At 31.1% G+C, this 16,579-nt stretch overlaps 1 protein-coding gene and 1 pseudogene across 2 annotated transcripts; both read left to right on the top strand.

Annotated features, from left to right (window-relative positions):
• Positions 1–6,800: 6,800 nt before the first annotated feature.
• On the top strand, positions 6,801–6,921 carry LOC140063277 (5S ribosomal RNA; annotated as a pseudogene).
• Positions 6,922–8,147: 1,226 nt separating this feature from the next.
• On the top strand, positions 8,148–16,295 carry LOC140062458 (uncharacterized). Of its 2 annotated transcripts, XM_072108688.1 has the most exons (7): positions 8,148–8,210; positions 9,417–9,607; positions 9,756–10,065; positions 10,420–10,554; positions 10,796–10,935; positions 11,446–11,569; positions 12,084–16,295. In XM_072108688.1, exons 3-7 carry the CDS (start codon positions 9,759–9,761, stop codon positions 13,376–13,378), a joined length of 2,001 nt encoding a protein of 666 aa, XP_071964789.1. In that variant the 5' UTR covers positions 8,148–8,210; positions 9,417–9,607; positions 9,756–9,758; the 3' UTR covers positions 13,379–16,295. The 2 variants fall into 2 exon arrangements, with proteins under 2 accessions (XP_071964789.1, XP_071964788.1); XM_072108687.1 differs by lacking the exon at positions 9,417–9,607 and having other exon boundaries at positions 8,155–8,256.
• Positions 16,296–16,579: the final 284 nt, after the last annotated feature.

Here is a 16,579-nt window from a genome sequence, read left to right as displayed (position 1 = left end):
TTTAGGTCATGTGATTTGTTCTCCCCGAACCCCATGCATACTTTAGTGACCCAATATTGTTTTTGATATATGTACGGTATATATATTTTTAAGTGTGACTTATATTGTTGCTTATTATATCTATATAATAAATGCTTGTGTGTTGTCGAATGATGCTTTAATTATGATGAATAATAATGTATCATGATCAGACCATGGACCTACAATCATTTATTATAATTATAGGTCCATGATCAGACCAACAAAATGAGTGTATGTATACAAATATATCAGTATCAATATCAGATTATACTGTATAAAATTTGATAAAACTTAATTAAATGATTTTGAAAGTGTTCGGTCATATAGGCCATAAATGAATAAACATTTATAAATAATCGAAAGCATGTTGTCGACATGTCACATGGCGGATCACCAGGATTGTCGGGGCATTACGGACCCAAATACAATGTCTTGAATCTTTTCTTTTTCTTGAATGTATTGTCCCTCAAAAAGATGTAAAACAGACAAGACATTAATCAAGTTATTCCTTTCCGCAGAAAAAATAATGATTTTAAACTAAATATGGGACAAAATAAATGGTTAAATTTAATTTTAAAAAACCTATTGACAGACAAATGTGCTTCTGGTGAACTTCATTTTCTTAAGATATTTAATTTCCTAAAAAAATAACACATTTTTTTTTTATGCCATTTTACAATTATTTATCTGAAAAACTGTAATGTAAAGCAAAATAATAGTCAAATTGATGGGTTTTAGTTACATTTTAGCAGTTTATTTTGTCCTTTTATTTAGTGAAATAATTATTTTTGTTTGTATTTGCATAAATAAATAAATAGTAAAACTACCAAATGGCCTAGTTCTTCAAAAGTCTAATTTTATTCATCTTCAATGTTTTAGGACAAAACCTTAATTATTTTTGATTCAGTATTATGACATTAAAGTGACATATTCAACAACAAATTATGTATCATTCTTTTTCTTGACAAATCAATTTAATTTTCATGTATTGATAAACATGCAGTAGGTCTACAATAATAGAGATACGATGTGGGTCATCATCAGCATACAATGAAGTACATTCTATTCTTCTTTGGTATTCATAAATCATTTTTGAGATGGAAACGTCACAATTAAAAATGTATTGTGCCCCAAAAACAGGAAAAATTAAGATGAATTAAATCAGACTTTGAATAGTATGTTATTGTGTAGTTTTGATAAAGTTAATCACTTCTGTAGAAAAAAAACTAAAACAATTATGTTTTCAATTATAAAATTACAAAATAAATGGTTATATTCAACCAAAAACACATTTGCTGGCAGCCAATTTGACCATTTTTGCTTTAAATTACAGTTTTTTCAGGTACATACATTTTTTCCATCAAATTTTTAAAGTGGATAACTATTATGTTACATTAAAATGGCATGCAACAAACATTTTCAATACATCTTTAAGTAATTTCATTATTTCAATATTAATACAATTTATTGTATATTTTTCTACTAATTGTAAAACATTTCTTTATTATTCTGTATTATTGTGTGTTTGTTATATTATAAATATTAAACAATGAATCTTGAATCTGTTCTCTCTGCATAAAACTTAATCACAGCACTAAAGATGGTTGATGCAATTTGACCAAATTAAGATTTTTCCAAATTGTATTGAGTCAGTTGTGTTACAGCAATCATGGTTTAATCAAACCTTCACACAATAAACTCTAAGTATATAAATTGGACATACTCAGACTGTAAGATGCATAAACATTTATTGTTAAACACAAAAAGATAATAAGAACAATGATGCTTCAAACTTATAAAAAAGTGTTCTTAACGTTGAATCAAAATATCTTGGAAGATGAGAGCTGAAGGCTGATATTGACACACCATAATTAATTATTTTTACACAATTAAAGTTGAAATTGAAGCGTTTCTCCACGTTTGCAATGCCGTAGCAGACAGTAGGTATATCCATCCATTTATCATTCAATTTCATTAAATAGATAATTGCTGTAGATTATCTTGATCATTTTCAGTATCATAATCTGCTATTGTGTTAAAGATGTATTGTACCCCTTAAAAAATAATTTTTACCAAATTTATTAAATATTACATTTAATTTAACATAATAGTTATCGACTTTGAACAAAAATTGAATCGAAAAAAATGTATTTACCTGAAAAAAATTGTAATTTAAAGCAAAAAAGTAGTCAAATGACTGCCAGCCAATGGATTTTTGGTTGAATTTGACCATTTATTTTGTCATTTTTATATGAGAAAATTATTATTATTATTTTTTTTTTTTTTTGGAATAGATTAACTTTATTAATACTACAAAATAACCAATTCAAAACCTGATTTAATTAATCTTCATTTCATCTTTAACACGTTATTTTGAAAACAAAACAAACTACTGTACTGTCCACAACATAAATGGTATCGTCTGCATACAAACAAAAAAACTGTAAGGGCATCATTTAAGACTGACAATCTAATGATGCATCTTGTATTTTGTTTTGTTTATGCAATGTGCATAAAATGAAATCATAAAATATGTCTTTAAGTATCTTCAAACAAAAATAAATGAGCAGGCATATAACAGTTGATATTTATTATACTGAACACATTGAATATTGTACTATTAAACTTAATGATGATAATAATACCATTGATATGAAGGAAACAAAAGGCGATTATTGATATGTAAATAAATATTGAATGTAGGGTTGTTTTTTTAAAATTAATAAAATGGCGGGGGGGGGGGGGGGGTGTTAAATGAGTGAACTGTAGGTCTAAATGTTATTGAGTTGAGTTATGTTTATTAATTGTAAAAATTTTAAAATTACGACATGTCATATACTACTATGAACGTAAACGTGAATGTGCTGCTTCTTTATTTGTCCAATATAAAATATCAGAAATGTTCTGTACACTACACATCAAAAACACACTAAAAAACAAACAAATACAAATACTGTACAAGAATATAAACAAGTTTTTTGAGTCCAAGATTACACATCTATTTATCAATATCTGCTAATTTTTCTGACTGTTTTACTTTATCGTTTTGATTTAGCTTTTTGCTTATTTTATTTTGTATCTCCATTGAGATCCAGCCACTGATACCCACAGCATTTTCATTATTGAAACAGATTGGTTTACTTGAAGTTTTGAACACAACCTTTTATTTTTTTTAAACAGTAAGTAACATAAACTAACTTTTCGAAGCCGTGAACCACAAGAGATCTTTTTCAATCACCATTTTTTTTAATGATACCAACATTAGTTACTTATACTGCCCAAATATGGAAGTAATATGCACACATATCATATGGTAGTGATATGACATCATCATGTCCATATGCATCATGTCCGGCTGCATTATGGGAGTATGTTTCCATACGTGTTTGATCCCAAAAAATACTGGGGTAATAATGCTTGTAAAGCGCCTTTGAGCATGATTACTCATGAAAAGGGCGCTATATAAATGTGGTATTATTATTATTATTATATATGGGCACATTGCACTTTTTTGTCACATAAAATTCGATAGTGAAGACAGAGCTTAAGCTTCTTGATTAATTTCATTTATATGTCGACCTCTCTCAGAGTATGAGATTCATAATTCAGAAAGATAGAGTATCATTAAAAATTAGAAAAGTATTATAACATTCAATAGAGCACATTAATCAACAATTTCTTAATTACTAAAATTCAACTCAAACATTCAAATAATTCAAAATAAACATACCTAATCTAACGCTGATGCAATTTTACAATTTTTAACCAAATTTAAGTGATATAATTACTGTAAAAGTATTTTTTAAACATATTTTCTATAAAATGTAATTGCAATACATTGATCTAAAATTCATTTAAGATGGAATTGAACACTTTAAAGACTACAGCGTACAGATTACTTTCAAAATTTAAAAAAAAATTACTTTCATGGAAAGTGATTTTGTGTTTTTTTTTTAAATGTTCTCTATATGTGTTTGTTATGAATTTCATAAAAGAAACGAAACAAAAGTTAGGGCATGGTGTTTTAAACATGCCTACAAGTACCATCCATCTTAATGTTTCATCTGAAGGACAAAGCCAGTAAACCATCTTCTTGTAAAGCTGTCACTATCAAACTAGTTAAAAAGTGTTATGTGCTATGGTAGTGATGTGCCCAAATATGGTGGTAGTGATATGCCCAAATATAGTAGATATATGACATCATCATATATGGGCATATCCCATTTTTTTGTCACATACAGTTTAATAGTAGACAGAATATAAGAACACAAACAACACCACTACATGTCTGGTACTTAGGCCTTCATGCCAGTTGACCCTTTGCTAACCCGATCGATTACTAGTCACAATAAGCAAGTTTGTTTGCTGAAAGTTACACAGTCTGTAAATAAAAAAAAACAATTTTTTTGAATTAATCAAACTGGGATTGAAGCAATGAAATTTAGGAATGAAAGTGAAAAGGAATAAAACACTTAAATTTATCTGCTTGCCATTTTTGTTGGTTGATTTCGCATCATATGCCATTGAATAGACTCACCTATTTCAACAATTACATACTAATGAATGATCAGCTTTTGTAAACAAATTTAAATTGTTGTGAATGTAGTAGGCCTGAATATTGTGGGGCAACCCACCTGATAGTGTTCATTCTATAACCCGGCCTAACCCCCTGGCAAATAACTTTTTAATTCAAACAGATAAAATAAATTCAAACAGTTTACATTGAGTGACTACAATGTCATTTTTTGTAAAATTTTAATCAATGTAAAATGATGACTATAACTGACCCCTTTAAATAATTTTTTAATAATCAAAAAATTAATTATATGGCAGTGTCGGTTTATTATAACAAAAAGAACAATGACAAGAGGAAGATTAACTTGGTAAGGAAATATGATTTAACTATAATGTTGTCGATAGAGACGGAAAATATATTTAATTCAGAAACTTAAAGATGTTGGAATACCAAACAAAAGGCCTACCTGAAGCTTAACAAATGATACTATTTTTGGGCCTACACAACTGTATGTCTGTAAGTAAGGGAAAAAGTAGAATAGAAGAAGAGGGAGGGGAACTGTAGAATAACATATAGAAATCTTCTACTTTGATACAATTTATTATACTAGTAGTAGGTGCATGGTTAATTATTTTAGTAACTTTTTAAAACGCCATAATAATATTTGTATAGCAGACATTATTTCCAGATTTAAAGTTAACTACAGCTAAATATTTATAGTGAATTAGAATTTAATATTGCTGTTTTATTTTCTTTAAAAAAAACCCAAAAATAAAAATGTGGGAAATATTTTGTGGTTTTTACCATAATGATTGGTCTGGCCTTTACTAATTAATATTAACCTATATGATTGCTTTTTCTTTTTGTTCTCATAATTATGAGCTGGTTCAATCATTAAGCAACCACTCCTTTATACCAATATTTATGGAATAATGTTTTATTTTCTTGTTGCAACTGCTGCTCAATAATAAATTCAATAGCCAGGTCCTCAGTCAATGTACATTCATTATTCACACTGTGATCGCTTTTCACTGGAGGGAAAATTTCTAAGGAGATCCCTAACATTTATTTGACCTTGGTGACACAGAATAGTAAAAAGATAGGGACTGATATAAATATATTAAAAACACCAAAAATATGAATATTTATGTACATGAAATTAATTAGTCAATATAATCAAACAAGAATGAGAAGATTACTATTATATTCTGTCATTAACAACACAAGGACTGGGCAGTAACAAAGATCATGTGTTGATATGAAATAAAGTCAACAACAACAATTATTTGTTGTTGACTTTATTTCATATCAATTGTAGCCGTTCAAAAAAAAAGACTCTATGTTAACATATTTTGAATTTCTTGCAATTTCAAATAATTTTAAAATCATATTGTAATATATTTTTCATAATAAGGCTTAATTGTATAAATATAAAACCAAGAATTTTTTGAATATGATAAACAATCAAATGAATGGATGAATGGTACCTAACTAGTCTGAACCAGCACTCAAAATTATTTGATACATAAAGCATAATTTCTATTATAAAATAAAACTTAATATGAATTCTTAGATAACTTATACTTAATTAGCTGCTTTGAAATGTTTAAGATATCATATACTGTATTACAATTTACATGCAATGCCATGGAAAACAATCAAATACTATAATACACCAGGGATAAATAATTTATTTTGACATCGTGAAAGCTTGTGTGACTGTCACCCACAAGGTGTTCTTCAACTTATTAAAGCACAAAACAAAAATGAAACAACCAAAACATTCACTCTTCCCAGAAAATATTTATTATTAATTGAGATAAAATCAATTAAACAAAACTGCTAAACAAAATTTTAACAAAAATAAAACATTTTTTTAAATGTCTACCAACATATAGCACTTATTGTTTGTTTCAAAATGATTTACGGAACATCTAATATTGTAAATTTCCGATACACTCTTATAAATGGCGAGTCCATCTAAAAATGGTTGAAACACATATGCGTTCCACAATGATTATTTAAATTTTAATAATTAGAATAACGAAAATGGCAAATGAAATAACAAGGGATAAAGCAAAAGCATAGAAAAATGGAAATATTTTAAAAAGATTCACAATATTTCTCTGTTAGGACATTCACTTATTGCTAATTTGTTTTCCCTCATCACAATCAATTTTCACACATTAGAAAGTAGAAAGTCATTTAAAAAAAAATTATAGGGCTGGTTTTCGCAAATCGGCAAATAGATGTACATAGATGTATATACGGCCATACTGCGTTGAAACACCGGTTCTCGTCAGATCACCGAAGTTAAGCAACGTTGGGCCCGGTTGCGTTCTGGATGGGAGACCGTCTAGAAATCGTGGCGGGTGCTGTATATACTGGAGAGTGATGGTGTAATGGTAATATCGGACTAGCATGTGATAGGCATGGGTTCGAGGTTATCTGTACCATACTAATTGCATCCTTAGGCAAGATGCTTTACTCTCATTGCCTAATCTGGTAGGCGCTGCACTGCTGGCTGCCGTGGGTCCGTGGAGGGCCTAATCCGAATTTCCTCACTGAGGACAAATATTAATACAAAATACAAAAATACAAATAAAGTTACAAGATGTACAATGTACTCTATACCTTTAATCAACAAGATTATACTGTACTGTAGATGCATTTTTTCAATTATTACAATTTCCAGTAACACGTCTACTGATTTTAGTTGTGAAATCAGTATATAAACTACATCAATAAACTTAACATACTATCATTTAAATTTACCATGTAGGCCTGTATAATATTTTATAAAAAAAAAGTTCAAATTCAATTCTAAAGTAAAAAAGTGATTTTTAGTATCAATTATGAACAGAGTATTGAATGATATAGTTAGAATAGTGGTCCTAAACTCCTACAAAATTCATGAATAAGTTAATGGATAATGCATTGCATTCTAAAATTTAATAATAAGAACAGTCTGAGTATTCATCTGCTATATTATACAACAAAAACCTATGTAGCGCCCCCTATACCTTTAAAGTTTTTTTCTGGAAAAAAACAAAATGTTTACGAGTTTATGTAATGTATGTATGTGCCCAGGCCATGATGAATTTTAAGATGTTGCTTGGTTAGTTCTGTACATACGTTTACAAACGGCACCTGATCCTTATACTATTCCTAGGCCTAGCTCAAAGCAAAGAGATCATCAAGAAGCGCAGCAAGCAAGGACACCACTACTCCATCATTCCCTGCAGTCTAGCCTAGCTACCTAGCCTGGCCTCCTACCTAGGCCTAGGCCTAGGTAGTATATTTTTTTACATTACAATATAAGAAAATATGAATAAAACTATTTTAGGGAACACCTAGACTATATCTAGTGTTACTAAACCTGTGTATTTCTTTATTTAAACACTGTGTTTCGCTCACTTATTAGATTTTGATTTTAAAACTCCCACCTTTTATCTCACGTCACGCGCCTCGTCAATTTCATTGACCTTAGCTTTAAAGAGGTCATTACTTTTCACTTATAACGTATCCCACAATACAATGTAATGTTGATGTCCCTGGCTGAAATGACGTCATTTTGCTAGCTGATTACAGTACCTACTTCACATTTAGCATGACGAAGGTGACCTTCTTCGTCGCACTAGAAATGTTTTGATAGAAAAACACGCAAATTCAGGTACATTTAACAGTTTATTTGTAACACATTGGCAACAACATTGAAGGTAAAGTATCTAAGATTCGTTTTGTTTTCTTTCAATTGGATTTAATTGCGAAATTATGAACTAATGGTTGTGTTTTAATACTAGAGTTTTTTAGATGATTGGAATGTTATTGTTTTGCAATCGTCAGCTGGTTGCATGTGATGATGCAGAGAGAACCAGAGAGATGTAACGCAACAAAAATGACGTAAACATCTGGGTGCTAAAAAATTTAACAAAATAAACGTTTTAATCAAAATATACTTGTTAATACTTTAGTCTTTAGTCTATGTATTACTATTATTGTTTAATGTGCATTAAATCTAGCCTAATATATGATTTTAAATAAATACTATTTTCATTCATTAATAAATGAATTATTAAAAATGATGATGTAAAAATTGTAGTTATCTCTCTGGGACTGTATTTGAAATTAATTTACCCAAATGAAATCCTTTATGTTCCTCGTAGTCAAATGGAGAGTAAATCCCACCACTAATGGATGCCAACTGGCCGATCAGACTGTGAAAATTGGCATGCCTGAGCTTTTTTATTTTAATCAACCAAAAAAACCATTTTGTCAAATACAGTACAATTTGTATATTTTAATAATAGTTTAAAGTCTCTAAAGTGGCTTATAAATATTCTAAAAATGTTTAGTTAATCAATAATGCATCTTGTTGTCATTCTGCTTATTGCAACATACTGTACTTAATTAAAAAGTTCTAGATAAAAATCAATGAAAAGGCAGGGGTTGACTGTTTCTACTCCTAATAAATAACATTTTATTTTGAGGACAAATGAATTATTTTCCTAATTGCGAGGATAATTGTATATGTTCACATTAATTACTTTTTTGAAAATCCATAATTTTCCAATGAATAATATACAGAATTTTAAATGATTAATTTAATGATATCCCAGATATTAATTTATTAAATTATTGACCTGCAAATTTGCATATGTGCATTGTAATATAATGAGGAAGCCACAGAGCGAATAATTACATTATACAAACTGTCTCATTTTCAACATAATTAGTCAACATGTGTTCATACTTTAAACAATTCCTTCAAACTACTGTACTGTGAAGTTGTTGTTGTCCCAATTTCGTGTTCTAGGGGTGGGATTATATACCAGAGGATACGGTACTTTATTATGTCTTTTTTTGTGTTTATGCTTAGTTACATACTCCTAGCAAGTTGGCTTTGGAATAAGTATACTAACACTTTAGCTGGTAGGTCACCAACTTACCAAGTTAAAACACTAAACCTGAATACTCCATTTGTGATCATCCCAAGTTACAGGTTTAACATTGATTGTGACATAACAAAAGACATTGCCATCCTTAACACAGGCATTGAAAGTGAGAGAGGTAACTTTGTCCTTTATTCTCTAAAGCTCTGTCTACACTATCAAAACAAGTTTGATGTGCCCATATATGGACATGATGCCCATATATGGACACGCTATGCAAAAGAAAATATTTTTATGAAGATTTTTATAAATTTGTTATTTTTTAGAAAATGGGAGGAGCTGTGAGTACAGGCGAAGACAATGATCATCTGGTTGACAACCTCAAAGATGCAGAGTACATCAAATCTAAACACGTCGAGGAAGTCTTCCGCGCTGTTGATCGTGGCCATTACTATTTAGAAGACCATAAAGATAACGCTTACAAGGATTTAGCGTGGAAACATGGCAACATCCACTTGTCAGCTCCGTGTATATATTCTGAAGTGATGGAGTCATTACAGTTGAAGCCAGGTTTATCGTTTCTTAACCTAGGATCAGGAACAGGGTACCTAAGTACAATGGTTGGCTTAGTTTTAGGTAAGTACTGTACATCAGTTTTCTATGGACACATTCGATCATATGTAAATTGGGTGCGGTCAAATGTGAGAGAAATTCATTGTTTCCCATCACCAAGGTCAGCCGTACGTCTAATACATTTTAATTGGTTCAACCATGCTGGTTGTCTTATCGGCACAGAGAACTAAGTTGCACGGCTGATCGTCCAAAGATAGAAAAGTTTGGAAGGTCAACCATGACGATATAGAATAATAAATTAAAAAATAATAAAATTGAGAGTGACTTTTAATATCTTTAACTAAACAAAAACATTAACATTATTGAAGAGTGAGTATTCAGTATTCAATAGTTGATTTTTGTTTTGTTATTATTAAGGTGAGAATGGTATCAACCATGGAGTAGAAATCCATGATAACGTAATAGCGTACGCCCAAGAGAAGCTGGCATCGTTCATTACGCAATCTGAAAACTTTGACAAATTTGAGTTTTGTGAACCAAAGTTTGTACATGGTAAAGTTGTTTTTTACACAAATAAATATTTCAAATTTGAGCCATAAAACTTTACAGAATTATTAAGATGTTGTCTGAAACAAATTAAGAGTCAAGTGGGCGAGCGGTTAAGGCAGGGGCGCTGTTAAATGTACCTAAAGAGACAACAAAAAATTAAGTATCGTAGACCATTTCTAGCAGTTTAATTTTATTGCAATAACAGAAAATGAAGTGTATTTAATTTTGTATTCATGTTTTCCAGGAAATTGTTTGTTGTTACCTTCGGGTACGCGTCAGTATGATCGCGTATATTGCGGCGCCGCATGTCCTCCAGAACATCAGAACTATATGAAGAATCTCATCAAAGTCGGAGGTATATTAGTTATGCCTCTTGATGATCAGGTAAGGAGCAATTTAGTTCTATTTTTTTAAAACATAATTTCCTTCAAATTATGCATGTTATTTTATATTCCGGAAATTATTTCCTGTTGTCAATGTCAAGGAATTGAATATTTAAAGTGTACTTCTTATGTGAGCTAAATTAGTTTCAGAATATCAATATCATTTGGAAGCTTAATATATAGAGGTTGACAACAAGCTAGCAAAGCTTTTTTTTAATGAACTAAGTATGCTATTTCTTGTTGGAGTGTGTTCAGTGCCATCCTTACTGTAATTGTGTTGTCTATATTTGTTGTATACATGTGGTCATGTAATGTGATGATGATGATGTCATATTACTACCATATTTGGGCATATTACTACCATATTTGGGCATATTACTACCATATTTGGGCATATTACTACCATATTTGGGCACATCACATTAGTTTGATAGTGTAGACAGAGCTTTAGAATTTATTTATATTTGTATGTCTGTATACTAATTTGAATGAATTTGGCTTCTTTAATCAGCTTTTACAATTTACACGTAAAGATGAAAATAGTTGGGACTCAAAGAGTGCCCTCCCTGTTTCATTCGCATCTCTTGTCAACCCGTCACAAGAACAACAAGGAATATTGGCAACAGTAGATTTACGTAAGTCAAATTTATTTTAATTGTTTATTTAATTTTCTGTTTATTTAGATCAAAGTGTTTGAACGTACAAATTATTGTCGATGGTTGGGTAGAAGTGTAGACAATGTGTTATTTGCGCCATTAATACTTCCCATGGATATAGACTATCAACATTCATTACTAAGTCTTTGTAAGTTCAAATTCATCATCAAAATACATCGACTGCCTGACTAACATGATAAGTAAATACTCCACCCTAAGATGCCAGATCTTAATGTTTCTTCCTTTTAAGAAGAAGAAAGGGCCATTGAAGTGTGATAGTGGTTTTATTACTTTATTAATGGTAATACCATATGGCATATGGCATATGGCATATGGCATCAGCACTTCAATTTCATTTATTTAAAATTGAATTGATGCCCATAATTAATCCAAACCATTTTTCATATTTATTTATCAATATAAATTTCCTTTGTTGTTTGCATATTGTTGAACAATGGTTTTTATTTTTTTTATTTATTTTTGATTCCCATAGCGTCTGTAAATCCTAAAAGTCTGCAAGAGAACTGTCGCTTCAAAATCAGAGCAATCATACGGGAGATTGTATTTAAGAAACACCCGCCGAAAACTCCACCCAAAGTACAACGCAACAATCGTCATTCCCGGAACTGCATAACGATACGCAACATGAGTAATATGATTGAACTTGCGGGAGAGTTGATGAATGAATTTAATGAGGACGATGAAAATGAAGAGCCTCCTAGTAGGCAATCGCGAAGAACAGTTTCGGAGAGCGCTGTTCCAGAGAGGGAAGACCCACCGGAAGACCCTAAACCTCCTGGCAATGGTCAAAATAAAGGAAATGGAGCGAAGAATGGTGGAAGGAAAGGTAACGGGAAACGAGATAATGGATCTGGAGAAAGTTCATCCTCTCGTATCACAATTAACAGACGTAGAAATGCGAAGAGTGAAAGTGATGCAAACTTAAAGATGGTTAAATCCACTCACGAAGAGAGAGAACCGCAAGCGAGAGCCGAAGCTGCAAGGCACGTACAAGAACCACAGGACATGGAAGCGGTTGAAGAAAGCGAGCAGCAGCGGCAAGAGCAAAACGAGGAAAATAATGGAGAAAGTTTAGAGCAGCACGATGCTGCACGTGATCGCATGGTGAACTGTTTCGCAGAAGCAATGTTGATTGCTCGTAGTCTGAAACGTGCCTACGAGAACGGATTCCCACAGGATCGCAAGCGTTTGAATGATAGGTTAAGTGAGAGTGAAATGGACATTGATAATGACACCCACGATGCAAACTTAGAAGGCACAAGTAGTGCTGCTATTGAGGCAGCTGCAAGTTCTACAGCCCAGGCAGCATCACCTAATGAAGGAGCTTGTCATTCCAACAAAAATAACGATGAACTTGAACATGAGATAGAGGAAAGTAATGAGTTAACAACAGACAATAACAGCAAACAAAGAAGTACATTATCGACGATAAACCCAGAAATCCAAATACATGAAGATATAGAAGATTATACAATTAGTGATAATGATGATGATAATGATGATGACAATGATGATAATGATGCACAAGATGATGAAGAGGACAGCAGGAGCTCTATCACCTCTGGTTCAAGCTGTTCAAGTTCTGGCGATTTAACGGATATAGGTATTTTTGAAGATTTTAAAGTGAAGCGGTTGCAGACGACCAAAAGGTGCGTTACTAAGCCACCTCCTCTGCCTCGCGAGACCAATTACATGAGGGAGTACATACTAGATCTGCCGCTCCCACAGTCTTTAGTACAATACTTGTTATTCTACCGACAAATGTAGGAAGGTGAGATAAATTGCACAAGTTAGCCGCAGCATTTCAGTAGTGGCTATTTAGTGAGATGAACTTCATTTTGTATACACAATTCTCTGTACTTTATCTCTCCTCTACCATAGGCAAATTGTGTAATATATACAGTATCATCACATGTATCATATATTATGCCTGTACTATGTTAAGATTAGGTTTATGTCCTATGATACTGGACAAATTATAGATAAGGTAGTACAGAGAATTGGCATCATATACATTGAAAACTAATAACAATATGGTGACATTATTACACCAGTTTAACAGCCATCCAGTTCTTAAATATAAATAGTAAAATTAAGATTGATTGTGGTACATTTGAGGAGGTTGTTTTGTTGTAAGAGGATTTGAGCTTCTTTTTTCAGAGTTTGTCCAGGAACATGGCATGGCAGATTTTTTTTCCTCCATGGTTCAGGAGTTTCTGGGTCATCCTCAAGATACCACATGTTTAAGGAGACTTCTGCACAACATATCGTTTGAGAACATTTTCTCTAACTTTTCCAGAAGCTTCTGAAACTTCCGAATAGAAAGTAATTTTTGAAGACTAAAACTGTATAAATTGTAAAATATAAAGTTAGTGTAATTTATAGAATATTATGAACAGATATTTCAGAAGAGAATGTTCTTTAAACAAGAGAACATTTTTGCACAAAAGATTTTAGTGTTGGAAATGTTGTTAAAATATAAATACCATAACAAGAGAAGGGAAGAGTCAATATCACAGATGATCACGGTAAAATTAAATTTGCTTGCTCGGTTATCGAGAATTAGCTGGTCAAGTTTAAGAACAGTCAAAAAGCTTTTGCCGTTTATTTTAAGATTCTTCAGCTAAAACTTGGTTTTCACTTGGATGTAGGCACAACGCAAGTGAGTTGACCAATCATAAGCAACAATTCAGATATTCGATCCACTGTGATTGGTCAAATTACTTTTGTGTTGCATTAAATTACTTTTGTGTTTCATATATGTATATCTTATGTGGGAATAAAGCTTTACTAAAAATGTCCCATTTATCACAGGTTAAGTGGCTTGGGATTTAATTTTGGTAAAGACGGTAAAGAATATTTATTTGAGTTTATTTAAGTATTTACAATAAAAATTCTGTAATATTTATTGTTTAACGTTTCATACTCAAAGTAATAATAATTAATAACTAAACACACTACCCACCATTAACAATGTTCAGATATAATACTAAAAAAAACCTTTTACTAAGCGCTTTTACCCAATTCACGCATACAGTACAAACTTAAAAAATGTACCATGTATATCTGTCGTGCTAATCTCGCTTTCACATGCTCGTTTAACATAGTATAATGTAAACGGTGTGTAAAATACTCAATAGAATGATATGCGTATTTGTGAAAACACCGCTGTGTTACAGCGAAGATAATATGTTTTCACATACTCATACCAAGAAAACAATTTGTCGCAATAAGTTCCATTTTGTAAGATTTTTGCATGTTTGAATTGGGTATTAGATGACGATTTTCATTATGTCAACAGGGTACATGTCATATCACAGCATTTTGCAGTGACTTGTAGGGTGGTTTTGAATCTGCGGATTGTACCTCTACACTCAATAATATGAGAATGCTTATATTTAAATTGCTAGGCTTTACTGCTAGGCAGTATAAACTGATAAACTGTTAAACTGTATAAAAAGGTAATTATGTAATATAGAAATGTACATATCACATATTTACTATGATGTTTGAAGCAATATTGTTTCTACTGTACTTATAAATTATTTTAAGTCTGATATACTGTTATATTGACTGGAAATTTAAGCAATGGTTTGTTATCTTAGATGCAAGACAATTTAAGATAAGGAAAGTGGATTTTTTGTTGCTAAATATGATTGATAATTACTGCCCCAGCCCTTAAATGGTATAATAATCACTTATTAAAGAATTTGTAAACGTTAGGACGTTTCAAGTGTATCGTGTCTTTTGTTCTGTTTTCTTCTTGAAGGTCAAGTATAGTTATGACACGCCATTATGTTTTTTAAGGAATATTAAACTAAATCGCCGTCTAGAACCTAGACTGGATGTCAAGGTGCTTCATCTAAATAAATAGCATTACAACTTATAATCAGCGATGTGAACTTCACTTTCTAAAAAGTTGGTACATTTACTTTACAAACGTTTGAAGGCTACCATGAATCTGAGTAATAATTATCAGATTTGATCATAAAAATAAAGTAATCATGACTTGTTAAATGTTAAATTTGATTAATATTTGTGAAAATGCACAGTAGCATACAGTAGTACTGTGTAACATGTTGTTGGTTATTTTTATTGACAATCAAAGAATTGTATTTAAAAATTATTTAATAAATATACCTGGTCACATGATCAATTTAAATAATTTGGTTCGTTGTTGCTTATCTATGTCTTATAGCAGCCTCATATTGCACACTCTGTCTTAAGCTCTGTCTACACTATCAAACTTTATGTGACAACAAATGTGATGTGCCAATATATAGACATGATGATGTCATATCACTACCATATTTGGGCACATGACACTTTTTTGTAAAACTAATTTGATAGTGTAGACAGAGCTTAAGATTGATTATTTACTTGGTTATTTGTGTTAATAAAATATTGGCGGCTGTGAATGTAAGCCAGACTATCTGCTACCTTATGATTTTCCAAAATAGTTTCTTTATATTTTTTTTATATTTGCCTGTTGTTATGTACAGTATTTTCAGAGCTAAAATGTTATATGACGTTTACTATTAAACTAATGTTGATGGATGGAAAATGAATGAATTTTGGAGCGATATTAATTATTGAATTTCTAAAACTAATATTAATTTACTTTTCTTTTATATTGTTCTTCTTGATAACAAATATAAATATATTGAAAATGTTTACTTATTATGATTGCAATCATGTTTATTGTATTAAATGCTATCTGTGAAAAATCTCAGCTTTTTATTTTTTAATATAATATATATGTAATATATCCTCAGGTATAATCCCACTTCTGGTGTAATCCCACCCCCTACTTTAAATATGTCTGACTTCACAAAAAGGCATATCCCTGGGTATAGTCCCAGTATTGACTTTTGGTCTAGATGTAGGCCTCTAGACAGTTAAGATGTGTCTTTAAAAGAAATGCTTACCAATCATTTTTTTTTCCTGCACTACTGGATTACCCAGTTT

This window comes from Antedon mediterranea, chromosome 11 (genome assembly GCF_964355755.1).
Source record: "Antedon mediterranea chromosome 11, ecAntMedi1.1, whole genome shotgun sequence".
Taxonomy (NCBI): domain Eukaryota; kingdom Metazoa; phylum Echinodermata; class Crinoidea; order Comatulida; family Antedonidae; genus Antedon; species Antedon mediterranea.
Note: the sequence above shows the minus strand (reverse complement) of the source record. Positions and strands in the feature narration are given on the sequence as shown.